This window comes from Dermatophagoides pteronyssinus, unplaced genomic scaffold (genome assembly GCF_027571235.1).
Source record: "Dermatophagoides pteronyssinus isolate colony J.1.1.1.1 unplaced genomic scaffold, Derpt_VIB-CSIC_2022.12 sq0026, whole genome shotgun sequence".
Classification (NCBI taxonomy): Eukaryota; Metazoa; Arthropoda; class Arachnida; order Sarcoptiformes; family Pyroglyphidae; genus Dermatophagoides; species Dermatophagoides pteronyssinus.
In genome coordinates, this window is record NW_027461550.1 from 68,920 (window position 1) to 95,683 (window position 26,764).

At 27.4% G+C, this 26,764-nt stretch overlaps 3 protein-coding genes across 7 annotated transcripts in view; 2 read left to right on the forward strand and 1 right to left on the reverse strand.

Moving 5' to 3' along the window:
• LOC113791768 (uncharacterized) lies at nucleotides 1-7,772 on the forward strand. Of its 5 annotated transcripts, none has more exons than XM_075823321.1 (12): nucleotides 1,789-1,813; nucleotides 3,442-4,604; nucleotides 5,485-5,649; nucleotides 5,749-5,779; nucleotides 5,893-5,994; nucleotides 6,066-6,160; nucleotides 6,242-6,379; nucleotides 6,462-6,644; nucleotides 6,712-6,778; nucleotides 6,848-7,342; nucleotides 7,407-7,512; nucleotides 7,570-7,772. In XM_075823321.1, exons 1-12 carry the CDS (start codon nucleotides 1,804-1,806, stop codon nucleotides 7,748-7,750), a joined length of 2,736 nt encoding a protein of 911 aa, XP_075679436.1. In that variant the 5' UTR covers nucleotides 1,789-1,803; the 3' UTR covers nucleotides 7,751-7,772. The 5 variants fall into 5 exon arrangements, with proteins under 5 accessions (XP_075679437.1, XP_075679436.1, XP_075679438.1 ...); XM_075823323.1 differs by having other exon boundaries at nucleotides 6,242-6,370; XM_075823322.1 differs by lacking the exon at nucleotides 1,789-1,813 and adding an exon at nucleotides 1-81 and having other exon boundaries at nucleotides 6,712-7,342.
• Nucleotides 7,735-26,764, reverse strand: part of LOC113792109 (adenylate cyclase 1-like) — a 26,432-nt gene continuing 7,402 nt past the window's right edge. The window contains 14 exon segments of the mRNA XM_027342001.2: nucleotides 7,735-10,976; nucleotides 11,038-11,412; nucleotides 11,470-11,616; nucleotides 11,697-11,937; nucleotides 12,027-12,289; nucleotides 12,370-12,465; nucleotides 12,547-12,631; nucleotides 12,707-13,002; nucleotides 13,135-13,350; nucleotides 13,838-13,924; nucleotides 13,926-14,014; nucleotides 14,085-14,724; nucleotides 15,835-15,903; nucleotides 15,905-16,614. Coding sequence (XP_027197802.2) covers nucleotides 8,076-10,976; nucleotides 11,038-11,412; nucleotides 11,470-11,616; nucleotides 11,697-11,937; nucleotides 12,027-12,289; nucleotides 12,370-12,465; nucleotides 12,547-12,631; nucleotides 12,707-13,002; nucleotides 13,135-13,350; nucleotides 13,838-13,924; nucleotides 13,926-14,014; nucleotides 14,085-14,724; nucleotides 15,835-15,903; nucleotides 15,905-16,501 — 6,102 coding nt within the window. The 5' untranslated portion in view covers nucleotides 16,502-16,614 and the 3' untranslated portion in view covers nucleotides 7,735-8,075.
• On the forward strand, nucleotides 21,571-26,486 carry LOC113792110 (tonsoku-like protein). The gene is made up of 7 exons (XM_075823329.1): nucleotides 21,571-21,701; nucleotides 21,765-22,194; nucleotides 22,305-22,448; nucleotides 22,551-23,269; nucleotides 23,328-25,318; nucleotides 25,429-25,744; nucleotides 25,961-26,486. Exons 1-7 carry the CDS (start codon nucleotides 21,686-21,688, stop codon nucleotides 26,077-26,079), a joined length of 3,735 nt encoding a protein of 1,244 aa, XP_075679444.1. The 5' UTR covers nucleotides 21,571-21,685; the 3' UTR covers nucleotides 26,080-26,486.

The window sequence follows — 26,764 nt, forward strand, 5'->3', positions numbered from 1 at the left end:
ATTCGATTTAAAAATAGCATTCGTTTGGTTATTAATCAATGCAAAATTTGACATCTTTTTACGAAGAGCAAATATGGGAAAGTAAGTTTTTCTTTCTTTTTTTTCTGGTTGCCGACTCTATTAAATTGGTTTTAAAAGTTAAAAATAAAAACCAACCATTCATATTAACACTTCTATATAATATGGATTCGATATTTTCAATTTCAATATGATATACATTTTAATCGCTGTCATTATCTTAATAATAAGTGCAAATTCATTATTATTTTTATCATCATTATATCAATTCGATGTATTTGTGTGTGTGTTCATGTGACATTCAGGATTTTATTCAAAAGTCAAAGACCTTATGGTGAAAAGATTTTTTTTTCCAAAAAAGAGAATATATGAGAAAGCGAGAAAAAGATGAACGATATTTGTGTCAATTTTTTTTTCGTTCAAAATCAATATGATCGAATGAATTTTTATATCTATTTTTTTTTGTTCCTTTATAAATTTTCATAGCCTTTTATGGCCATTAACATTATCATCATTATTCGAAAATGTTGATTGTATGTGAATTTGATCAACAAAGCAATGACTTGTAGATTTTTTTTTAATTTCCATATTTCAAATTTCACAAGGACATTATATCCATATATTGAAATGAAAACAAACAAAAGATGGCCATATTTTTTCCGTTAATCATTATTTTGCTGATGATGATGATTCACTATTCAACTAATTAATAATAATATTTATTATTATTGTTATTATTATTTTGTGGTTTTCATTTCATCATTTTTTCTCTATTCATCAACATAATAATTAAAATAAATAATGTCATCACGTAGGCAACCAAACTGACAAAATTGTCATAATCATGATGATGATGATGATGAAAAGAAAGAGAAAGAGAAACGATATCAATCCAAAAGCGAATCATTCGGAAATCACAATCAACCGACAATTTTGAATTTTCAACTATTAGATTCTCTCATTTCCTAATGATTATAGTGTGATTATCGATTGTTAGTTTTTCGTTTTTTATTCTTTTTCGATGTTTTTTTTCATATTTGATAGTTTTGCTCTGTAATTGGATGTGATATATCGTGTCCTGGCAACACAATCTACATCATTAGTGTGTGTAGCTAAGATAATCGTCCAATTTGATTTGATGTTCAAAATAAAATAAAAATTAGACACTATTCATCGTCCGGTAACCTGAAAATTAACGAAGAAAAATGGTGAAAAATGATGGTGAAAATAATCAATGAAAAAACAACAACAACAACATAAACCAGGTGTTCATGACATGTAACATATATGACATGGAATTAAAGATTCATGATAAAGATATATTTAACCAACCAGAACAACAACAACAACGATAAGATACTTGTACATTTTCAGTGACTCCCAACAACATCATCAACAACAACAAAAAATCTCAAAACAAAAATACAAACATTGAAAAGAGAAAAACTCTAAATATTATGAAGCAAACTCTCATTATTTGACAATATATAATACAATAAAACAGACTTTTAACCGAACGACCGACAAAAAAATATATAAATTTTACCAAATAAAAATAAAACCCATTCATCCGTATTATATATGTAATCTATCTATATATATCAAATATAAATAAACAAATAAAAAAGAAAAAAAAAACTAGAAAATTAAATATATAAACCATAACATCTCCATATATTTCCAATGCAACCTGTTGTGTTGACTGTTATTCTTTCAAATGTATGTAATGTTTATTCAGTTATTTATTATCATCATCATCATAGAGAAAAAAGAAGAGAAATCTTGATGAAATCCCGTTAGTTTTTTCTTGTTTTTTTTCGTTGTTGTTGTTCTTTATTTCATACGAAAATATTAAAAAACTGAAACAAAATGTTTTTTTCTTGGTTGAAATGATTATTGGTCGGGAAAGAAACATTAGGCTTATTGAAACTCTTTCATTTTCTCTCTCTCTCTCTTTTAATTTATTTTTTTCAAGATTCTCTTTCATGCTCGATTTTTTGATATATTTTCAATGGAAAAAAAAATTCATTTCGTTTCTCTCTTTACTTTATTATTCAATCTGATTTTTTGTTTGAAAAAAATATTTTTTGTTTTGTTTTGCTTCCATCGCCCATCTTCAATTTGAATACAATATCGTGTCATCCACACAAAACAACAATATCGTCCCCCAAAAAATAAATTCATTTCAAATCATTTACATACAATCCCGTTCTCAATAAATATTGTTTCTTTTCTTTATGGAATCTTATTTATAAATAGGTGGCTTATGTGATGTGATGTGTAGTGTGTGTTCATATTTCAGAAAAAAAAAACGTTAAATCATTGATAAATTACAAATATAACAATCAACATAAACGAAGAAAACGATGATGATGATTATGATGAAAAACAGGCTAACGGTAAAAAAAACATAACAACGAAAATGAAACAACTTTTATTTTTCTTCTTCTTCTTCTGACATTCGATGATGATTAGTGATTATATGATGATGATGATAATTCGTTGATCGTGTTCAGATTTTTCAATCGATATTTTTTCCCCTAATATTTGATCTATATTTAATCAATCAAATTTCAAAAAGCATATAATTTCCATTGGCATGTGTTTGTGTGTGTATGTTGTTCTGGTGATGTTGTACAGATTTTTGATCGTCATTTTTCTCTTTTCACTTGATATCATCAATTCAAAAACCGATCGAAAACTAAAAATTACAATATGAATGTTGAAAAAATAAATTATCAATTACATAACCTATATGGTTAGCTATTGAATTCGTTATTATCATCATTATTATCGATGATCATCAATCGATATCGTTGTTGTTGTTGTTGTTGTATTGGAAAACAATTCAAGATATGATTGAAATGATTATTGTTATACAATGAATTTGTTTGAATGAATCAACATTTTCATCCATTTATTGATGTAAATCACATTTTTTCTGTGATTCGCGATTTGATTTTTTGTTTGATTTTTGTAGTGATCAATAAAACAACCGAAAACACACCACTACATTGAAAATGCCTAAAAATAAATTGAAATGCCACATCGATATCATCATTATCAACGATTATTGTTATCTTTAATTGACCAATCTTTTTTTCTCAAAAATTAAAGCTACATATTGCTTACTGATTGCATATCGTTATCATTTTTTTTCCTTTTATTTTGTTAAACCAGATTATCCAAGACAAATTACTGTTGTAATATGATTGTGCTGATTCATTTTTTTTTGTTGTAAAAGAAAAATTAATTAGTGCTGATATTAGTTTTGGTACAAGTATGTATCTATAATACTAAGTGTTTTTTTAAAGCAATTTAAAATGCGTACCAAAAAGTGTTTCATTTTTTTCTTTTCATTTTCTCCAGCAAAATTATAACTTAAAAATTTGTATTTTTTTTGTGTTTTTTCTGTTGTTTTAGTATTCATGAAATCAATGCAAGCAATTCTTTCACATGATTTCAGTTATTCAAATGAATCTGGTCATGTTGATCTGAAAAAAGGTGATCATTTAACGTTGATTGATAAAATTGATGATAAATGGTGGCGTTTTGATCCGAATCATTCGTTATCATCTGTAAAAGGTGAAAACAATTATCTACTTGTCCCATCATCACATATTAAAATCATACAAGAAGATAATCATTGTAGTTTTGAACGAAAAGAAAATGTTCATCCATTATTATTATCATCATCTTTATCATCATCATCATCGTCATTAATTTCAAAGACGGAAATGTTAAACAACGATCATTCAACAATGATAATCCCAACAATGACAATGTCCATTGAAATGAACAGAATGAAAATTGTCGAACATGAAAGAGAATCGGATGAAGCATTCGAATCTAGTCATGAATCATTGGATGCAATTGAAGAACGATACTGTGATCAAAATCAAACATATTGTAATAATGATGATAAAATATTAAACGGTGTTCCATCGATTAAACCACGAAAATATCGTAAATCACCATTGTATGCCAATTTACCTTTCGATGGAATGAATAATGAAATGTTTAAAAATTCATCACCACCATCAATTTTCGATACAAATGTTCGAATGAATAGATGGGTCTGTGATGATTGGCTAGAATATTATGATGAAAATGGCCGTTTTTTTTACTATAATTCACGAGATAATTTTTCATCATGGAAACCGCCGCGACGAACAACCACAAAAATCGATGAACATGATATTATTGTAGCTCAACAACAAATTGATGACAACATTAATTTCAACGCAAGACCATCATCAAAAGAACATTATGACAGTGATAGTGAAATATTTTTAAGTAATCGAGTGAAAAAAATTGTACAAAATTTCAATGATGATGATCTATTATTAGCAAATTTACGACGAAATGCTAGTTTCAATAAATCCGCTAAAATTAAACGAATAAAACCGATTGATAATGGTGGCAATCGAATACGGCAATCACCATCATTATTAGATGATGAACAACAAAATCCATTATTCATAATAAATAGATTATTAAATCAACATCCTCCAAATGAATGGCAACCATATACTGATCCAATGACCAATAATTTTGGCTATTTATTCATCGATAATTTTAAAAAAGTAGGTAATTTGTTTATATCACGAATTTGATTTTCATCAGGCTTGAAATCAATGTTTTTTTATAAATAAAATAATCAATCATTAAGTATATAAGGGAAAAAATCAGCAAATTTTTAGCTTTATTCAACATTTTACTGAAGAAGAAAAAACGACAATCAGAAAATTCAATATCCGTTAGGAGGAAAAAAAATTTTGAACGACAAATTAGGGTGCTGTCCTATCTATCGCTCATACTCTCAGTAATAGTTTCAATGATTTTGATCACAAATAGGAAATGCAGTTTATATTGTCAATTTTGGTCTGATTTTTTTCCCAACATTTTTTTTATTAAATAAACAAATAAATTAGAAATGAAAATAGTATGCAAAAAAATCTTGAAAACTTTTTATTTCATTCGTTTCAATAATCAACATCAATAACAACAACAATAATAATAACAATCAATTAATATCTCTGTGTGTGTAAATGAATTGAATGTTTTTTGTTTTTGAGAAACGAAAACAAAACAAAAAAAAAGAAAAGAGAAGAAATGTCAAATAATTTACGAAAAAGACAAAATATTTCATTATCATTGGATGAATTATCAAAATCTTTATTTGATATTGCAAAAAGTTTAGAATCAAATGATAATCAACATCATCATCATCAACATCAACATCATAATAATTTGAATTTTGATCATTTTTCACCGATTCTCGGTGAAGATGGACATCTTTTTTCACAAGAGGAAATTGAAAAGGTTCTTTTACTATTTTCTTCCATTTCTAATGTTTTTTTTTGCTGTTGTTGTTAATGTTGATTCAAATCAAACTTCCTTTCAACAATTACAATAATTATTATTTTACAAATAAAATCTTTGTTTTCGCATTTATTTTAATAGTGGTTCTGTGGAAAAGATGATGAAGGAAGAATATATTTGCATGAAAATTATCAAGGAACAATGGCTGCTGCTCATAAAGCATCACAAATGAATAATGTTAATACAGCTGCAATGATGATTGGTTCTGATCGTTTGATTCGACCAAGAAAAGAAGAAACCGATGAGGTTTGTAGTATATTCCTCTTCATTTTGTTTTGAAATTTTCTATTACATTTTAACTTGATGGTTTTCAATGATTTTTTTTTCTAATTCATCATACGATAGGATTTCTCCGATGAAAATGAAAATCATAAATGTAAGACAACAACAACAACAAGAAAATTTTATCAATGTAACATAACCGATATGTATCCATTTACGGTTCTTTTTTCTTTCTTTTTTCCCTCTCATTTTTTTTGTTGCTGAAAGATATGAATGTCAATCGAAATAACATTAAAATTGTTAACAATGAACGAAATCTTAAAGCACATTCAGTAGCAATGATTTCTCCTCCAAACGATCTAAATCAAGGTACAACGATAATAATACAATAATGATGATTATAACAAATTGGTTTGTTAAAATTATTATTCGATTTACAGGTATCAAAGTTTCGGGCAAATTTAAACATTCTCGTCCATTTCAAGATTATAAAGAATTTTTGCCACCACCAAAAAATGAACTGGATGTTTCTGATGTAAAAAATAAAAATAAAACATACCAAATTTTTAAAATAAACAAATTTCATTTCTAATTAATTTATTTAATATCTCTATAGATTATTTTACGTGATTATCTTACCCAAACTCGTACGAAAATTTCGGGTAAATCAAAGAGAAAAAATTGGACAACATCATATGCCGTTTTGACCAAGCATTATCTGTATTTTTTTAAAGATCAAAAAAATGTGATTTCAGTATGGAAATATATTTTTTCAATTGTTTGTTTTTCTTTTTGAAATATCTAATAATTTTTTTTTGCATTTCTATCCAATCAAGTCACATAAACCGGATTTTATTATCGCTTTGTTAGACGCAAAAGTTGAATGGTGTCCAAATGAATCGAGCCGTAAAAATTGTTTTAAAGTGATTACATTTGACTGTGAAACACTTATTCAAGATGATGATCGTGAAAAAAGTTTCCATTGGAAAGAACTGATACATAAATGCATCAATGAATTGGTAATAGGCTTAATTTTTATTCAATAGAAAAAACATAAGAGCTTTGTTTTTTACCGTATATTTATAGATACCGATTACAAATTTTCTCAGTAGAAATGATGATTTTGGATTTCGTAGATCTCGTTCACAGAAAAGTATACAATCATCACATAATTGTTGTATTGTGAACATACCTTTTTATTTCTTTCTCACACCAATAATAGATAATCGACCGTATGCAAAAGATTTTCAGATGCAAGGATCTAGTACAATTAGTGGATATACAAATTTTACCTATCCATCACCGCCATCAATCAATGATAAGAAAAAGAAAATACGCGAACGTTTATTGAACTTTCTAAAGAAACGACCGCCACTTGAAAGCCTTCGAGAAAAAGGTATCATTAAAGATGAAAATGTATTCGGCTGTACATTGGAATTGATTTGTATGCGAGAAAATTCCAAAATACCAAGATTCGTTCATGAATGTGTACAGGCAATCGAAAAGAATGATATTACAGCCGATGGACTATATCGTGCATGTGGAAATCTATCCACTGTACAGAAATTACGTTTCGAAATCAATCAAGAAAATTATCAAGGTCTTTGGAAAGAACAAGATGTTCATGTACTTACTGGATTATTGAAAATGTTTTTCCGTGAAATGAAAGAACCATTGTTTCCTTATGACCGATTCGAAAGTCTTATAAATTTGAATGGTTAGTGTGAAAATCAATTAATAATAAATAAGTAAAAAATATCATTATCTTTTTTTATTCATAGAAATTGACGATAAAAAAATTAAACTTGAATTGTTAAAAAATTTAGTGAATAAACTGCCCGAACCAAATTATCATACGTTGAAATTTATTATGGAACATTTACTTCGGTAATCAACAAAAAAAAATTATTTCTGTATTGTAATTGTTTTTTTTATTCATTACAGGGTGACAAAACACAGTAAACAGAATCGAATGCACATACAAAATTTGGCAATCGTTTTTGGACCAACATTGATAAGAAAAATGAATGATTTAAATAATTTGGTTGTCGATATGATGTTACAAGTGAAACAAAGCCAAATCATTGATTTTTTACTTCAAGAATATCATTCCATTTTTGAATAAATTATTATTATCCTATCTTTCATATCATTATTACAATTTGTATTTTATCCCGATAAACAAATGAACAATTGCAATTAGATTTTGTATAAAAACAATTGATTCTTTCAAAACAATAGCATTTAATACATTGATTGAGACCGTGAAGAATGATTAATAAAAATCGTTTAATAAGATTGAAAACTAACAATGATGAAATTGATTGTCGCACAAAATTAAATCAAATATCGAAAGTGTGTGTGTGTGTGTGTTTAATGAAAAAAAAACAAATATAATAAGATCACAAAATCATCATCATTCATGTATATATGTGTGTGATGAATATTAATCAAACATTTATTTCATTTAAATTATCATCTTGATGATTCATATTAATATCAAATGAATGTGTATCATGTTTAAATAATGATGGTAATTGATTATTATTATCATTTAAAATTAGATCTGTTGCTGATAAAGATCGGCTATTATCATTACTATTATTATTATTTTTCATCATTAATCCAAAATGACTTTCAAGACTATCCAAATCGGTCACCAATAATTTGTCATGATTAGAAATAATATTCGAATTTGAATCATCAATAAAACCTGCTTGTTGACTAAAGGCATCAGAATCATATACAAATTCACTTGTACAATCGGTGGTTTCATGTACACTTGAAGATTTATCGATCGATAGCATACTTTCATCATCACAATCATTTAGAACATCTTCTATTGATCGAAGAGGTCTGGATGAATGACCGACAGGTCGGAATGGTTCAAAATCTCGATTGAAATCTTCCGAACGACTATCTGGACATTCATTAAACATAGAATTAAGATCACTGATAGCACCATTATCAAGATAGCCACCATCATCTTCAGTCAGATTTCCATTATTTGCTGCAAAAGTTTCGGTATTTGTCGTTGCCATCGATTGTTCCAACAAAGTAGCCTCCAACGAACAATCAGGTGCTGATGTTTGTTTAGAATTCGATTCAACATCACTGATGAACATGTGTTTATCGACTGGCGAAAAATTATTATTGATATGATCATCGTTTTCATCTTCTGCATAATAAGAATCACCAGATTCATAGTCTTGTTCATCATCGATGAAAGAAACATGATTAAAATCGTTTTGATTATCATCAGGAGAATAATTGATGTTAGGTAATATCAAATTGGCATTATCATCAAAGCTCATTGTTTCGTTCGGATTTCTGATCCGATCATAACATCTATTAACGTTTATTTCATCGTTATGTGAACCTTTTGGTTTTTTTGATTTCGCCGAAATCGATTGATCATCACAAATATTTGAAGCTTGAGGAAAATCAAAGGGATAATTATTTTGTTTCATATTATTATTTTTCAATGATTCCGCCGAAAAAATTGATTGCGAAGAATTTGAACTTGGTGAATGAATTCTTTTGCCTATATTTTCAAATGCGGGAAGTTTTTTCTTAATTTTTCCGTAATGATTATTTATGTTGTTCAAGTTTGAGGGAAAACGAGTTTCGCATTTTTCATTATTAAATGAATTGTTGTGATTAGAATCAAGAATTCGTTGATGGTTGAACTTTTGATTGAAAGAAGTTGAATATTTATTTCCAACAAAAGCAGCAACCGAATTCATTTCATCTTCATCATCACTTTCATTTGAACTTGATTGTCGTTGTTTATAATTGTAGCTTTTATCTGATAAATGATAATTCGATTGATTTTGCGCATTTCCTGTCACCATTTGTTTGCAATTAATTTTACGATTGTCTGGAAAATCGGGTTTTTTAACATTGCTAGACTGTAATGAATTATTCGTGATTAACAATGATTGTTCAGGCTTATTCAATAAGGGTGACGATTGACGTGCATTGTCCGTTCCAGAATCAATATGATAAAATCGATGTACAATTAAAGGAGAATTATGTGCTTGATAATGTCGTTGATTACGTTGTGCAAGGAAAGATTTTGTTGGCTCTTGGCCAAAATGATGAGACATTCTTTTCATAGCATGTTGACGAAGAATTCGGTCATTTTCAAAAACTTTTTGTTCTTTATCATTAATTTTACTTTGATCATCATTATGGTGATTATTGTTTTTGTAATTTCTAAAATCTACATCATAATCATCCATTGGGAAATCAATATTGACAGAATTACGTTTTTTATTGCTGCTAGCACTTTTGAATGGAAGATTTTTGCTACGATTAAAAAAGTTATTTTCAATACATTCTTTTGTGTAGTTTTTCTTGATTATCTGACCATATTGGCAACTTTGATCAGATGAATTCGATGAAATATTATAAATTAAAGATGATTCATCTTTATGCCGATTTTCACCTACTTCATCAACATCATCATCGTCATCAGAAAGTTTATTCAAACTTTCTTCCGATTCTATAGTAGCTTTAGTTGTGTCGGCCAATGAAAATGCAGTACAACGAGACATGGCCGGAGAGAAAAGATTTCTTTGTTTTTGTCGTTCCATAGCTTGTGATTTTATATTTGAAAGTGAATCATCATCAAAATAAAAATTATGCTGTTTTTTGCAAGGATTATTTGCAATAAATAGATCGTTGGGATTTGTTTTATCAATAAGATGCGTGCCAATCAAAGAATTTTTTGTCGGTGATTTTATCGGAACTGATGTTGTCGGAGCTGTGGTCATTAAAGACGACATTGCTGTACTGAGTTCTATTCTTGGATTATTTGAGATTGGCTCTCTAGATTCCCATGAATTTTCTTTGGCCATTAGCCGGCACTTGTCCGGGGATTTTCCCAGAATGATCGGTTTAGGTTCATTATAGCATAAATTCCCTTGAGAACATTGAAATAAATTGCTTTCCTTATCATGAATATCATAAGAAATGTCTTCACCGATAACAGATAACCGTTGATCTTCATGTTGGCGCGATTTAGCTAAAGCTTGTAGCCGATCCATGAATGTTTTATTTGGCCTAGTTGATTGTTGATTTTCGCTGACATTATCAGCAATATTTATTGTCGAATGAGACGAGTTGTTCGAAGGAAAAAAACTAGATTGATTATTCTGTTGTGATTGTAATTTAAAGTTGTTTGTTGTAGAGCCATTTTGTCCGGATTTTGGCGCATCGATATTACTTGGCCTGAGCGCTTTGAATGGTTTGTGATTACTCTTTTTGTTTAACAAAAAATAAGTGGTCATTTCTCCTTTGCCTTTTACATTCACTGTTCCTCGACATTTGAATTCATGTGGATAGTCCTACAACAAATATATTTCAATTAACAATGGATCGGAAAAAATAATAATAGCTAATAAATACTTTTAACAGTTGATAGACTTCTTCAGTGCATTGAATGTGATTAGGCAGGCCAGTAGAATCCATTCGTGAGGCAACATTCACCGTATTACCCCAGATATCGTATTGAGGCTTTCGTGCACCTATTACACCTGCAACAACCGGTCCAATATTTAAACCAACTCTTAACATGAAATTGTTATAAGAATTGTCATTAATTTCCGCCAAACGATCTTTCATGTCAAATACAACATCAACTAAACAGGCCATAGCATCAGCAGCATAGGCAGTATCATTTTCCGGTATTCTATATTGTGGTATTAAACCAATAGCAGCCATATAACAACTTCCGACAGTTTTTATTTTATCAATAGGTTTATATTTTTCTTGATCTAACAACTGATAATAAGTATTAAAGAATAAGTCGATCTCAATAATATAGTTTATTGAACATACCTCATCAAAATCAGCAATAATTTCATTTAATAACCGTAAACATTCCATGCCTTGATTGTTACCATCCAATTCCATATAAAATTCCATAAAATTTGGTATAGAAGCAAAACAAACACCAACTCTTGCATAAGACTGATGATATAGATCCTGAATGAATGAAATAATTTATTTTTTTTCAAATTAAAATAATAAAAGATTTTTTTTCATTCAGTTTTTTCTCTATTTACCATATTATTGCGAAATTGATTGTCCAGAAAATGTGTGGCTACATGTGATGGTAATAAATTAAATAGAATTCGCCGGTTACTATTTTGTAGTTCTAACATTTCCGTTTTTTCATCATTTGCTTGTGAATTCCATAGAAAATCTAATCGAGCCGTCCATTCAACTTGCCGCCCATGCAATAGTATGGCAAGAACAAAATGTAATATAATTAAAGGACCAGTGATATGCAATGGGACATCATATCTAAAAGTAAAAAAAAAAAATATAAAAATATAAAATAAAAAACACATTATGGAAATTATATCGACATTTTGGTGATACAGTATACTTACTCATAAATACATTCGAATAGTTTAAAATGTGTATATTCAATAAGCAATATATAAACTAATGCCATTGGTATCAATAATATTGCTTTGAAAAGCATTTGTAATCGAAGAAATATGACCAAAGAAAAAAATGATACAACACAAGATAATATGATGTATTGAGGAAATGGGCATATTCGACTAAAATCGGGCATTTCGGCCAATTGTGGATCGATAATCAATGAATGATTTTGATAATCACAAGCAATATCATCTAAACATGTAAACTATTAATGATGAAAAATGATGATTTTTTTTTGATTATTGATCTGAAAATATAATTTACTAAATATAATTATATGCTTACAACATTAATTTGAGCAATAGCATAGATTAAAACTATAGACGAAATGATTGTAGTTAAACGGACCAAAAAAATTCTTGAAATATCCCATCTAATGCACTATAGCAATCAATGATTGAAAAAAAATAATAAATGTTCGTAAATCATATTGATTATGACATATAATATTATTCGACTGACCTCTAGCCGAGCTGCCAAAACCAATATTATCGTGATGGATATCCAAACAAAAGTGACAACAAACAATATTTCTAAAATGATAGTTCTATGAAAAATGTGATTAATATTGATTAATTGATATCACACTATGTAAGAGACCATTATACGTGTATCAACTTACTTGCTTAATATAACGAATTCCAATGCCGTTAGTAAACATAATAGTACCAATGAACATGCCAAAGCAATCAGATAACCACGATCTTTTTCTTCACCATATTGTCGTTCTTTGTTTTTGTCCTTGAAGCATAATGTTGCCAGATTAACGTGGGTGGATTTTTCCTGATCAACTGAACGAGCTTCAATCGCTTGTGAAAGATATTTATTAACCCTATTGGTCGTTCCTTGATGATAAACGATAGAATGACGTTTTTTAAATGGTTTACGAAATTTATTATTATCATCCGTTCCTTGGAACTGTGAATAGTGAACAAAGAGGAAAAATATTGTTGATTAGTAGCGTACACACACACACATAAAAAGTTGATTAGAAATTCGAATCAGGAATAAACGGAAATGTTTTACATTCATACAATGATGATAAATTACCTTTTTGTTGAATGTAATTTCACTAGCACTAATTCCACTTGGTAATGTTAGATTGTTTGAAGAATTTCCCAACATTGCCATATTTGCAAACGGTACATCAATCGAGTATTTAATCGAATGTAGTAATTGTATGACCACATTGGACACATTTTTGAATGAAAGTTTTCGTTTTGAGCCAGCCAAATGACGTACATGAAGAGTATTGAAAAGGAAGTGCTACAATAATTATTAATAAATTTAAAAAAAATAACATTTACTATTAATTAGAGCGGGTCTATCAAATACAAAAAATCAATCAATTTGAAAGGATAATGAAACATGATTATTGAACATCAATTTCATTGAAATCGACAGTCATATTTATCACGGTCATAATCATCAAATATACAACACATTATAAAACATAGCAAACAAACAAATACGGATGAACATTGAAACATTCGTTAACAGGAAAAAATCGATTAAAAAAATGTCAAATGAAAAAAAAACTTTCTGATTGGATCTAGGCTACCTTCCCCAAACATGACAGAAAACTAAACTCACACACGCACAGCCAGACACGTAGACATTTTGTTTCAAATCAAATTATTTGACAGAAAGATACATGCAAAAAAACATGAAACACGAATGACACTTGTTTAAACTTGAAAAACAAAATGGAATTTTGATTGAGAGCTTTGTGTGAGAATAAAAAAATGCATACTTTACGTCTTTGTTGTGGTGGAATTATGAAGTAAGTTTTGACATTTTTTTCACGAAGATAGGAATTTCTTTCAGCTCCATTTCCTTCCTTGAACTTCATATTCATCATGAAGACAATCGAATGTTGATTGTGTTATGTGGACCATGCCAGGAACTCCACCAGCTTCCATTTGATTTGCTATTTTAAATAATAAATGCATGATTAAATTGAAAAAAATGAGATCATTTATTTTTCTAATTATACAAACCTAGGGTGACATCATTGCTCCAGACATCATATTGCCATTTTCGAAGGCCAAGTACGCCACATAAAACACGTCCGCTATGGATGCCAACTCTCATATTCAGATTAACATCAGTAGCCTCGACAACTGAAGCTATTGTATCAATCATATCTAATCCCATTTCGACTGCACAATGTGCATGATCTGATCTTGGTTCCGGTAATCCACTAACACAATAATAACAATCACCAAGAATCTTGATACGTAAACAATGATTATCATTGGCTAGTTGATCGAATCGTCCAAATAATTCATTCAATAGACGAATCAATTCTTGTGCTGTACATTGTGATGCAAGTACAGTGAAACCAACAATATCAGCAAAAACAATGCTAACATTTTCATGTTTTTGTATATAAATTTTATGAAATTGTCCTAATTCTCGTGGTGAAAGAATATCAGCTTTCATTTCCATTGCCACATGTTGTGGTAATACACTTAATAATAACCGTTCTAATTTTTCATTTTCATCTTCCATTTCTAATCGTGCATTAATACAATTTCTTGTATCAAGAAATGCTTTACGTCCAGCTCTTTCCATTAGAATATTTGTAAATAATCCAATAAAATTGACAGCCAAAAATATCAGAATATTTGCAATTATCTGATTTGAAAAATAATAAGAAAAATGAAATGTTGAATTTATTTATTGCAAAATTTATTTATATGAAAAAAACCATGTCCGCTATTTTTCGGCAAAAAAAACTTGAAAAGTTTCAACAACAAAAAAAAAATTTAAAAGTGTTAATAGCATAAAATATTGCTAATTGAAATAAAACAAGCAGAAATTTTGCTCCATTAAAACTAAACGCATAGTTGGTTTTCGGTTTTATTTTTTATTTTCTCTTCATTCGGGTAAAAATTCCGAGAAAATGAAAAAAAAACTTCAATAAACATCATAAATTGGAATATAGAAAAAAAGTTTTCAAGTAACCAATGTTTATTCCCGTTGTGGATTCTCTATTTTTTTTCTTTGACTTTAGTAAATACTAGGAAAAAAATCGAGCAAATATTATCTTATACACGAAAACGTGAATAATTGAAGATAATGATAAAATTTTTCTCTGAAAAAAAATATAAGAAAAAAAAGACTGAATTTTTTTTTTGTCTCGTCTTTTGTTTGAAATTCAAATTAGCTTTTATTATTTTAAAATTATAATTTTACTCTCATTCTCTCTTTTCATCATTTTATATTTCAGTTTCAACATAAAAGTTATTTATCTATTTAGAAATTATATGACTAAAAAAAACAAAGTTTCAGGTGTAAATCAATAATGTATTACCGAATGATGATAAAGTAAATGAAATTATAGCACTGTGTGTAAAAGAAAAGAGTTTGTTTCTCTGATTGAAAACACTAAAAACATAAAATAAACCTAGTTAAGCCTTGAGGTTTCTTCGTGTCTATTTTTTATTAATAAATTCTTTTATTTTTTCAGGAAAAAAAATTCTATATCAAAACACATCATTAAAACAAACAAACAAAAAATGTGATATTTCAAAGAATTTAAGAAATTTTTTTTCTGATTCAGAATCCAATCTAAATGAACAAGTTTCGATTGAAAAGTAAAAGGAAAGTTATAATTGGATTTAATGAATCCAAATCATTCTCCATTTGTTTATATAATGAAAATTAGATAAAAGTTAATCTAATCGAATGAATCGATAAATTTTTAAAAAAGAAAAGAAAATTTTTGTTTTTTTTTCAACTTACTTGTTTATGAATGAAATTCTGATGTAAAACAATGGATGATGTATTGATATTGGTATTGATATTAGTAATTGATACATTTAATAATTGTAATTATTAAATGTAAAATCGAAATGATTACACCAAATAAAAATGATATTAATAATTTAATAGGTAACATTGTATATGTTAAATATATAACAAATACAATTGCCCATAAACCATCCGTAGGTTTTTGTGTTTGTATTCGATATCGTTCATTATCATTCACATTATCAATCGATGACCAATAATTATTTTTAATTAATTGTTGTATATTATTAATTGGTGATAATAATAAACAGAATAAAATACAGAAAAATATAATCACATAACATAATGCTAATAATTGTTGATCATGCATACGAAATGATGATATGAATAATAATATAAATATTATACATTGTATTAGACAATAGATACCAATTATTGTTGCCGTATGTATAAAATAAAATTGTAATAATGATATCGATATTGATAATAAGGCCAACAATAATAATGCCGATACAATTGATGTTTGTTGTAATTTAAATATATAACGTTGATATAATTGTTCAAGTTCTTGATTTTCAAATTTTCGTTGTTGAAAAATGAATAGCCTTGAAAAGGCTACTTTACGATGTGAATTCATTACTTTTACTGAATGATCCATGTTTGTTTGTTTTTTTAATTTTATCGGTAATTATTAAGCGAATTTGTTTATTTCGTTGACAGTGAATTGAATAATTGTCATAAAATCAATGCGATGTTATTCGATTAATTAACCTGTTAATTTATATGCAAATAAAAAAATTTGGAAAAAAATGTAAATTAATGATTGTCTGATTATATGACAGAAGAAAGAAAGAAAGAATCATTGTAGAACAAAGGTGAAAAATAAACAAACAAAAATTATTCTACGTTAATTAACTAGACCATTAATGACAATTAAGCATACCGACACACACACACACACACACACACACCTAATTAAACTAATGCAAAAAAAAATTCAGAATCAAAAACCGCCCACACAAAGGTAGACCGAATTAAATAAACAAAAACAAAACAACAACAAAATTACCAAACGTGAACGAGAAAGAAAACCTTGTAACAAAAAAAAAAATTTCACGTTGACAGTCTTGAATAAAAATATAGAAAATGAATGAGGTAAAAATTCTGTTGCAATACTAATAACAACCGAAAACAGTGATGATGATGAAGAAAAAAAACATATTTATCTACCCCGGTGAATTGCTATTGCTATTTATTCTATGATTATCATTATTTGTTAACTTAATAATAAATTTCAATGCATTCATGTCAGAATATTCAAAACAAAAACAAAAACAAAAAATTAAGAATAAAAACAACAACGAAATTTTTTTTTATAATAATGATGATAAATATGTTCAACTACGTGTATAATGATGACGGTGAAGAAAATGACATTAGTTTTTCATGTCCATGAAATATTATATTCATGTATATCAAACAAAATCATTTTGGTGACAGATAGTAACTAAACAAAACAAACTAAAACAAATAAAAATTGTACCACACCTACATAATAATAATAATAATAATAATAACCGGAATGAGAATGACGAAAACAAATGAAAAATATATAAATTATATTTGAAAAGTAAAATTCAAATTTATTGCAAATTCTTGAGAGAGAAAAAAATAGCTTGTCTAGTTGAATTTCTTTTTTTTTAAGATTTGGCATCAATAACATTTTTCTTTTTTTGAATATTTGAATTATTAGGATCATTGTTCATTAGAATTTTATAACTAGTTTGTTTTTTTTCTTTGAAATGATAAATGAAAGAAACAACAAGAACAGAAAAGATCTTGAATAAGAATTAAGTTTAAATTTAAAATATTTTTAAAAGAAAAATGTAAATGTGGATGACAAGCAAAAGAGAATGACATGACAAACATTTTATAATCACAAATGTTTATTCATTTGTCAATATAAACGAATCGAATGTTTTTGTTTACAACAACAACAACATTCTCCAAACCAACAGAATCGTCGACACTAAATGAGGGAGAACTTTTTTTTTAAAAAAAAGAAGATGAAAATTTCCAATTCATAAGATTTTCATTATGTTGAAAAAAAAGAGACAAACGATAATAATGATAAGAATTATTATTGTTATTATAATTTCATTCGTCATATGCAAATTTGATAATCATTTAAGTTATTATTATTATTATTATTCGTATAAAAATGATGAAAAGTAATTATGCTAAAATAAATAAGATTTATTTTTGGAAATGAAATGTTAAAGAATAAAATGTCATGCGTGTCATTATTATTATTATAATAATCATCATCATTAGATTTACATCTAATCATCATCATCATCATAAAGATGTATTAATGATAATCAAATTAATACTAGTTTTGAATTCTCTCTCTCTCTCTTTTCATTTTGCACTAAACATAAATTCTTTCTTTCAATTCTTTCTTAATACGAACAACACGCATGATCATAATCAATATTAATGAAATCAAGTTGAACCGAAAAAAAATGAAAAAGATATACACACATACACAAAGAAAGAGAATAACAAAGAATAACCAATGACATTCAAATTTTTTTTTTTGGGAAAAAAAACATTGTTGTTGACCAAACTGAAAATGTAACTGTAAAACATTGATTCATTGAATGACAATGAAGAAAAAAATATAAAAAAAGAAAAGAAAAGAAACACGGATTATCAGGAAAAAAATGAAATAAGAGTATTCGTTTTGTTTTGTCTTTTTGTCGTACAGTTGGAATCTTGAAATCCATGCAAAAAAAACAAATGAAAATAAGATCAATAAAAATAATCGAAAAGAAAAATGAAGGAAAAAAATCTAATCTAATCTAAAATTGAATACAGATAAAATTATTACTAAACTAAATATTTTTTTTTCGCTTTTGGATTTATTTATAAATCTCTGTTTCTCTTTCTATCTCTCGCTATTTGTACATTTTCTCAATAATCATCATTATAATTGGTATTGAAAATGAAAATAATAATGAAAATATGTTAGGAAAACAAAAATATTTTCATAACTGAATGAATAAGTATATCTATCTAAATAGATATGGAAAGAAAAATTCGACAATGTCGTTATCAACACAATATTGTGATAGATAAAATATGTTGGATATAAACAAGTCCTAATTTCGAGGACGAAATAGAGAAAAACAAAAACAAAAACAAAAACCACTGATAAATTGCAAAAGGATTCGAAAAAAAACTAATCGAATCATTTCATTGAAAGTGACAAATGTCATGTAAACACCAAAACAATAAAAATTCAAATAATTGATGATGATAGCTATAAATGTAGAGAGATAGAAAGGCAGGAAATCGATCGTTTTTTGTTTTGGTTTGAAAATTGAATTTAAACTTTTCAAATTTTTTGTTCTTTGGTTGTTGTTGTAAAATGAATCTCTCTTGTAATAAAATTTGATTGAAATTTTTGATAATTTATTTTAGCACAAAAGAATTTTTTTTTTTGAATAAATAATTAGACAATTTGTATGTTGGATTAAATGATTCATAGATGGAATTATACAGAAACCAATTATCAATGGTTATAACCTTGAATTTATTTATAAAATTTTCAATGAAAAAATTGATTTTTTTTTAAAAAAAAAGCTTGGTGACTGTATTCTTGAACAACAACAAAAACATTCTTTTGAAAAAAAATTGATTTCATTTAATAATCAATGAAAATGAAAAACAACAACGACAACGACAAAATATAATTTTAGAATCCATTGTTTTGGTTCTATATTTGAAATTGTTTTTTGTTTTCATCATCATTTGATTTATTCGATTATCATCATCATCAGACAAAAAAGCTTATCATATTTTTAATACAATAAGCAAAATGTGCGAATCAATTTTCATTTTTTTTTTCTATAGTTTCTGGCAATCAATCTGAAAACTGTTCAACACCATGCACACAAACAAAAAAAGTTGTACATCCGCCATCAACATTATTTTTGGTTGAAGAAAAAAGAAGAAGATGCGAACAAATCGATATGATATAAAGAAAATTGAAAATTCTGATTTTTTTTTATTCTGTCTCGTCATTTTTTTCCGAAAACATAAAAGAATTTGTGAACAAAACAAAAACTAATAGAATCGATATAAAGAATCGAGCTAAACTTTAAGAAAAACAACAACAACAAAATTGGAAGAATAATAAAAAGTTTGAAATAATATTTTTTTTTCTGTGCCCAAAATCTGATCCATCATACAAAAACACAAACATAATACAAACACACGCAAAAGAAATGAATTAAGATTGAAAATACTACTACTAATCCAAATGGAGAAAACAAAAAATTGTATTATCGTTCAAGTTTTTGTTGTTGTTGTTATCGTCATTTGTTTTTTATCATCATCACATCCAATCAATAACTAAACCATTTCATAATAATTTTGTTGTTGTTGTTTCTATTGAAATGATGATTATTCATTGATATCGGAATTTTTTCGTTATTTTTTGTTTTTCATTATAAATCGCATTCGCGAAACATTAGACGCAAATGAAAAACAAAAATAGAAATTCAATTAAAGCTGAAAAAAATAATTAATTAAAGAAAAACAATAAAAAATCTTCTAATCCAAATAGTAGAAAAAAATACAGAATAGTAACAGATTCGATAATGATGATTATTTTTCCATAATTCCATTCCATTTCTGAATAGGAATTATGAATTTTATAATTAATAATAATGGCTGCCAAGTTTTTTTTTCAAGCTGACTATTGCAATATCATCATTTTTTTCCATTCCTGTCTTTTTTGTTTTGTTTTATAATTGGATTTTGTTTGAAATTTTTTTCTTCTTGCTTCTTTGTCATTTTAAATTAGATGAATTTTTTTTTTGTTGTTTTTGACCAACAACATTGATTCTTGTTCTCAAACACACACACACACACACACAAAATATTAGTACAAAGTTTGCAGTAATAATAAAACAGAAAATAAATCATGATTTTATATCAACTAGACAGAAAAAAAACAATAGCCAATGGTCAACTTTTGTTGTTGTTTTCAAAAAAAGCAATTATTGGATGAAATAAAAACAAAATGAAAATTCCATGGAAGCCATGGCAAAGCTAGATTATCCTTTTTAATATTTATTAGATTTGAAACAAACGAATATTATTCTCATAAAATATGAATTGATTTGACTGAAAATTTTTACCAAATTCTACGATGATGGTCAAAATTTACGAAATGAAAGTTTATTTGTAGATGGGTTTTTTTAATGACATTTATAAAATAATAACAACAACAAACGAATGTAACGTTTCAAAAATTTTAACACATTATTAAGTTTGAAAATAAAAATTGGCTTTTTTTTAAAAAAAAACCAAAAATGAATGGAAATTTTTTTTTATTTGGGAACAAACCTTCGGGTCATTTATTTTTTCTATATGAAGTATGAAACGGAATTTGTTTTACATTCAATCAAATGAAAAGATTTTTTTCTTTTAAATCACACATCTTTCAAATCAATTTTTCCATAAAATAAAAAATTCAATTGGTTAATGACATAAACACAGTGATGGTCAAATATTTGGGTGCTCGATATTCTTTTCTCAGAGTTCATAGGTCGCGAATCAACATGTTTCAACCATGTAGATTCTTGCATAATAAAAGAAAATGAGTAGCGTCATTTATGAATTGACAATATTCACGTGACAAAAACCGCCAAAAATCAAAAGAATTTTTTTTTTGACAACAACATAACATTTTAAATTGAATTTTTTTTTCGCAAATAATAACCAGAAAAAAATTTCCTTTGCTCAGCAAAAATACATTATTGCAGAAAAAATGTCTTCGATTAAAGGTTTGATCATTATTTTTTTTTGTTCGCTGAAACAACTAAAATTCTTTGAATGAACAAATTTAGAACTGAAATCGGATAAAATTAAATACAAAAATGATCCAATAAAATATGTGGAAATTGCCAATCTTTTGGGTCATAAATTTCGTGAATCTGGTCGTTACAATGAAGCATTAGATGAACATTTGGAAGCCATTACGATTTGTAAGAAAATAAAAAATTCGACAATCAATCGTGAATTGGAAGCAGTTAGCCGTCGTGCTTTAGGTGAATGTTATTCGGAAATGAGCCAACATTCAGAAGCATTGAATCAGCATGAATTATATTTGCGATTAACATTACAAATCAATGATCCGATTGAGATACAACGTGCTCATGCAACCATTGGTCGTACATATCTACTTTGGGGACAAGAATCCGAAAACGAAAAAACTAATTGTGATCTAATGAAGAAGGCCGAATATTCATTCCAAAAGGCGATGGATCTATGTGAAAAGTAATTATTTGCAATTTCATTGTATCAGATTTCTTTTTTTTCAGCCAAATGATTTATTGATTATCATTTTTTACATTTGAATGATCATAATAACATTGTCTTATACATAGTCTTCGGTCTTCGGGGAAATTAAAACCAAGAGAATATGCTGAAATGAAATCTCGACTTTTACTCAATCTAGGCTTAGTGTATGAAAATCTTCATGATTTTGACAAGTGTAAAAAATTGATAGAAGATTCCATTACATTGACAAAGTAAGTTTTTTTCATATATTTAACTAATAACGTTTTTTTATGCATCAAGAATCTGATAAGAATTTTTTTTCATAAAAAAATGTTTACATTGTAATCGTATAGAGCAAATTATTTATTTGACGAGCTTTTTCGTTGTCAAATTTCAATGGGTTCGATTAATGAAAAAACTGATTGCCAAACGGAAGCTATTCATCATTATGAGGAAGCGTTAAAAACGGCTGATACTTTGAAAAGTAAACGGAAAAAATTTGATGTATTCATATGTTTAGGTTTAGCATGGATGAAACAGGAACAAATTGATAGAGCAAAATCTTTTTTAAAGAAAGCATACTGTTTAAAAATCAATGTTGATGAAGATAAAGAAAGAATTGTTCAACTATTAAAAGTTTCTATGGCAATTGATTGTGATTTGAAAAAATTATTTGAAACAAATGATTTAGAGGAGAAAATAATTCTATGTGATAGATTAGGCGATCATTTTGTCCTAATCAAATGTTTTCTACAAGCAATAAAATATTATAAAAAAGAATTATTATTTGCTACCGAAACAAACAAACCAAATGCTTTCATTTCAAAAATTTATGTATCGATTGGACAAACATATTTGGATAGTGGAAAATACTATAAAGCGATCGAATATTTTAAACATGAATATAATTTTCAATTGGGAAACACATGTGAACAATGTACATCTTTACTCAAAATTGCTGACATACAAGAATGTTTATATGTTTTCATCGATGATTTGGACATTGATGAAAAAGATAAATTGAAAAAGGAAATTATTGAAAATTACGAAAATTCTATGCAATTGTTTTCCGATTTGAAAGTAATATTGCCAATCGATCATGATCATAATGGGCAAATCGATCTCGATACACGGATTCAAAATGGAAAAGGAAAAATTAAAACTTTACAAAACAGCTATAGGAAATTATCTGAATTTTCTCAAGTCAAACAAATTGAATCGATATCGACAAGATGAATTAAAGGAAGAACTTGCCGATTTGAACCGTATAACTATCGTTGATGATGACAAAGATGATGATGATGATGAGATACAAGAGACTGAAATTACTAATGATATCTATGATCAATATGATATTGATTTATTAGCCATTGAAATTGATTCGGATGGTAATGAAAATGATGAAGAAATGCCGGAAAATTTTCAATCAAAACCAAAACGAAATCCCAATAAATCATCTATTCGAAATCGTTTGAATCAATTCGGTGAAACACCATTACATACGGCTTGTATTGCCGGGAATCTTGTTCAAGTTGAACGATTAATTAGTCAAAATGTCGATATAAATGCTAAAGATTTTTGTGGTTGGACACCATTACATGAAGCATGTAATCATGGATTTATAGCTATTGTTGAACATCTTTTGAAAAAAGGTGCCAATATTGAATCATGTGATGATCGAAGTGATCGTATTACACCATTACACGATGCATGTAATTGTGGACATTTTGATATAATTAGATTGTTACTCGATTATAATGCGAATGTATTGGCACAAAATTCGAACAATGAAACACCCATAGAATGTTTGATGAGTTGGCGTGAACGAAGTAAAAATGAATTGAATAAACAGGATCTTGACAATTGTCTGGAGCTTGAAATACGTATGATAAACTTAATGAAGGATAAAGGATTTGATCCGACCAAATTATTCAAACGTTCTAACAACAATAACAACAACAACAATAATAATGATAATAATAGCAAGCTTCTGCAAACAACATTTACTAAAATGAATGGCAGTGATGCAAACACTTCTACTAATATTATTAGAAAAAGAAATTTAGTAAAAGATCATATTTATTCAAGCGAAAATTCTGATCAATTTATTCATCGTAATGTCAACGATGAAAATAATATGATCACCGTTCGTGATGATTTGATGGCACATGAAGCTCGTCAAGAATATCGTAATACGATTGAATCGATTCGATATTTTGGTTCGAAAACGAAAACTGCCGTTTCGTCTTCGTTTCAAACGAAAGACCATAAGCATCATCATGCTTTGATTGACGAAAATGAAGAAATGCCAAGAGATGATTGGCTTATTGATGATTTGGGTGATAAAAGGCAAAAGCAGCATATACGTAAACGAATGTTAGGCGAATATTTTGACAGAAATGATACAAACAAAAAACTTAAATCAAACACTGACGTTATACAATTAGATTCCGATTCATTTGAGACAAATACCAATAATAATTATCCGGTCGTTTATGATGATGATGATGATAATGAAAATACTTTTGAAACTTTTCCTTCACATTTAATTTCCGGTTCATCAACCACCACCATTGTTGAAGCATCAACGGAAAACAATTGTTCGCCTGTCAATTCTACATCTGCAATAAGGGCAAATTCAGCTAATAAAGACAATCACCAAATAATAAATAGAAATAAAAATCGTAAAGCATTGACGGTTCATTTTGATGATAGTCAAAAAAGTTCATTTATTGTGTTCATTGAAAATGATTCAAATTGTCGTTGGCTTAAAGAAGAATTGATTAGACGTTATTTTACTCATTATGGAACGAAACCAATGTTTTCATTACGAACAGATAATGATGCTATATTACTTGATTCTGATCTAGTCATAGATATTGTTGGTGATAATGAACGTAATATTAAAGCAATAATTGAACAATGGACAATTGATCAACCTGATAAACGTTATATTGAATTGTGTACATTACAACAAACGGATGTTGATAAAAACATTGAAAATAGTTTAAGAAAATCCTATAAAAATTTATATCTAACCTTTCAAGGTTTGTATTTTCCATCGAAAATCCAGATTACATTAATGATGAAGGCATTGTTAAAACAGAACATTAAAGAATTGGTATGTAAGCAATAATAATAATAGAAAACAACGATGCTTTTCTTTTTCTTTTTCATTGTTACTATCATTGATAAAACATTGACAGAATAATTTGTTCTGATTTCTCTTAGGATCTATCACATACGAATTTATTGGCAAACAAAGAGAATTATAATGCATTTCAAACAATGATCGTTTCACTATCGAATTTAAAGGAATTATATCTATCTAATGTATCATTGTCGTCCAGTTGTTTGATACACTTGATCAATTTGAATCTTTCACTTAGAAAATTGGATCTCAGTTACAATCCATTGGGTGATGATTGTGTATATTCAATAGCACAGATCATCAGCACATTTAGAAAATTGGAACACTTCAATTTGTCTGCATGTGATCTGACAGAACGATTTATTCAGAACAATCTTCTTATGAATTCAATCAAGAGTAAGTTTGAAATATTATAATAACTAAGCTATACTAATGCTGAATAGAAAATAAGAAACAGAAACAAATTTAACACTAATCATAATTGTTATTCAAACAATTTCATTCTTTATTCACTAACTTATTCAGATTTTGACAATGAAATATTTATCTATCAATATTTTTCCAGAAATTCTTATTTTTTTTTTTTTGATAATTTTTATTTTGATTCTTTAGATTCTACTAGTTTAATAACATTTTTGCTTGAATATAATGATTTCCCTGGGGATTTAAACGAACGAATGCATGAATTATTGAATGATGGTAATCGTGTTCATTTGGATTCAAATGGATGATTCTTGAATGACGAAATTAGCAAATGAAAATAAGAACTGGCTTATGAAACCAGATAGACGAGGAGAAGACAAGAAGAAGAAGAATCTAACCAGAGCAGCATTATTGTGGTATTTTTCATATAAAAATATAATTATTTATAATGATTGTTTACCAATTATAAATGAAACAAATTCACTGACTGAGAAAAAAAAAGTCAGAAACTGTCTTGATATTTTTTTTCTTCAACAAAATAAAAGTGTAATGAAACAACAAAATTTGACATAAGAGTAACATTTCGCTGTAAATCCTTTGTGTGTTCGTTTTTGATTTTGATTTTGATTTTTCTTTTTATTAAATGTTTTTATCTTTGTTATTTTTTTATTATTATCTTTAAAATCTAAAATTTAAAATCTATTTTTAAAATTGATGAACATCATTATTGATTCTTTCTTCTTTTTTCTTTTCTAAAAATAAAAATTGATTAGTTTGGTTAATGTAAGCGATGTTTTTTCTTTTGAGTTTTCGAAAAATTTAAACAACAACAACAAATTATGAACATCAGGGATTTTTATTATCTTAACGATAGAAAAAAAAATTTGGACACAAACACATGAAACATATCATTTTGAAAGTAATATCATATCCTCTTCAAGTTAAGTTAAGTTAATAATGAATTATGACAACAACATTAATAATAATAATGAT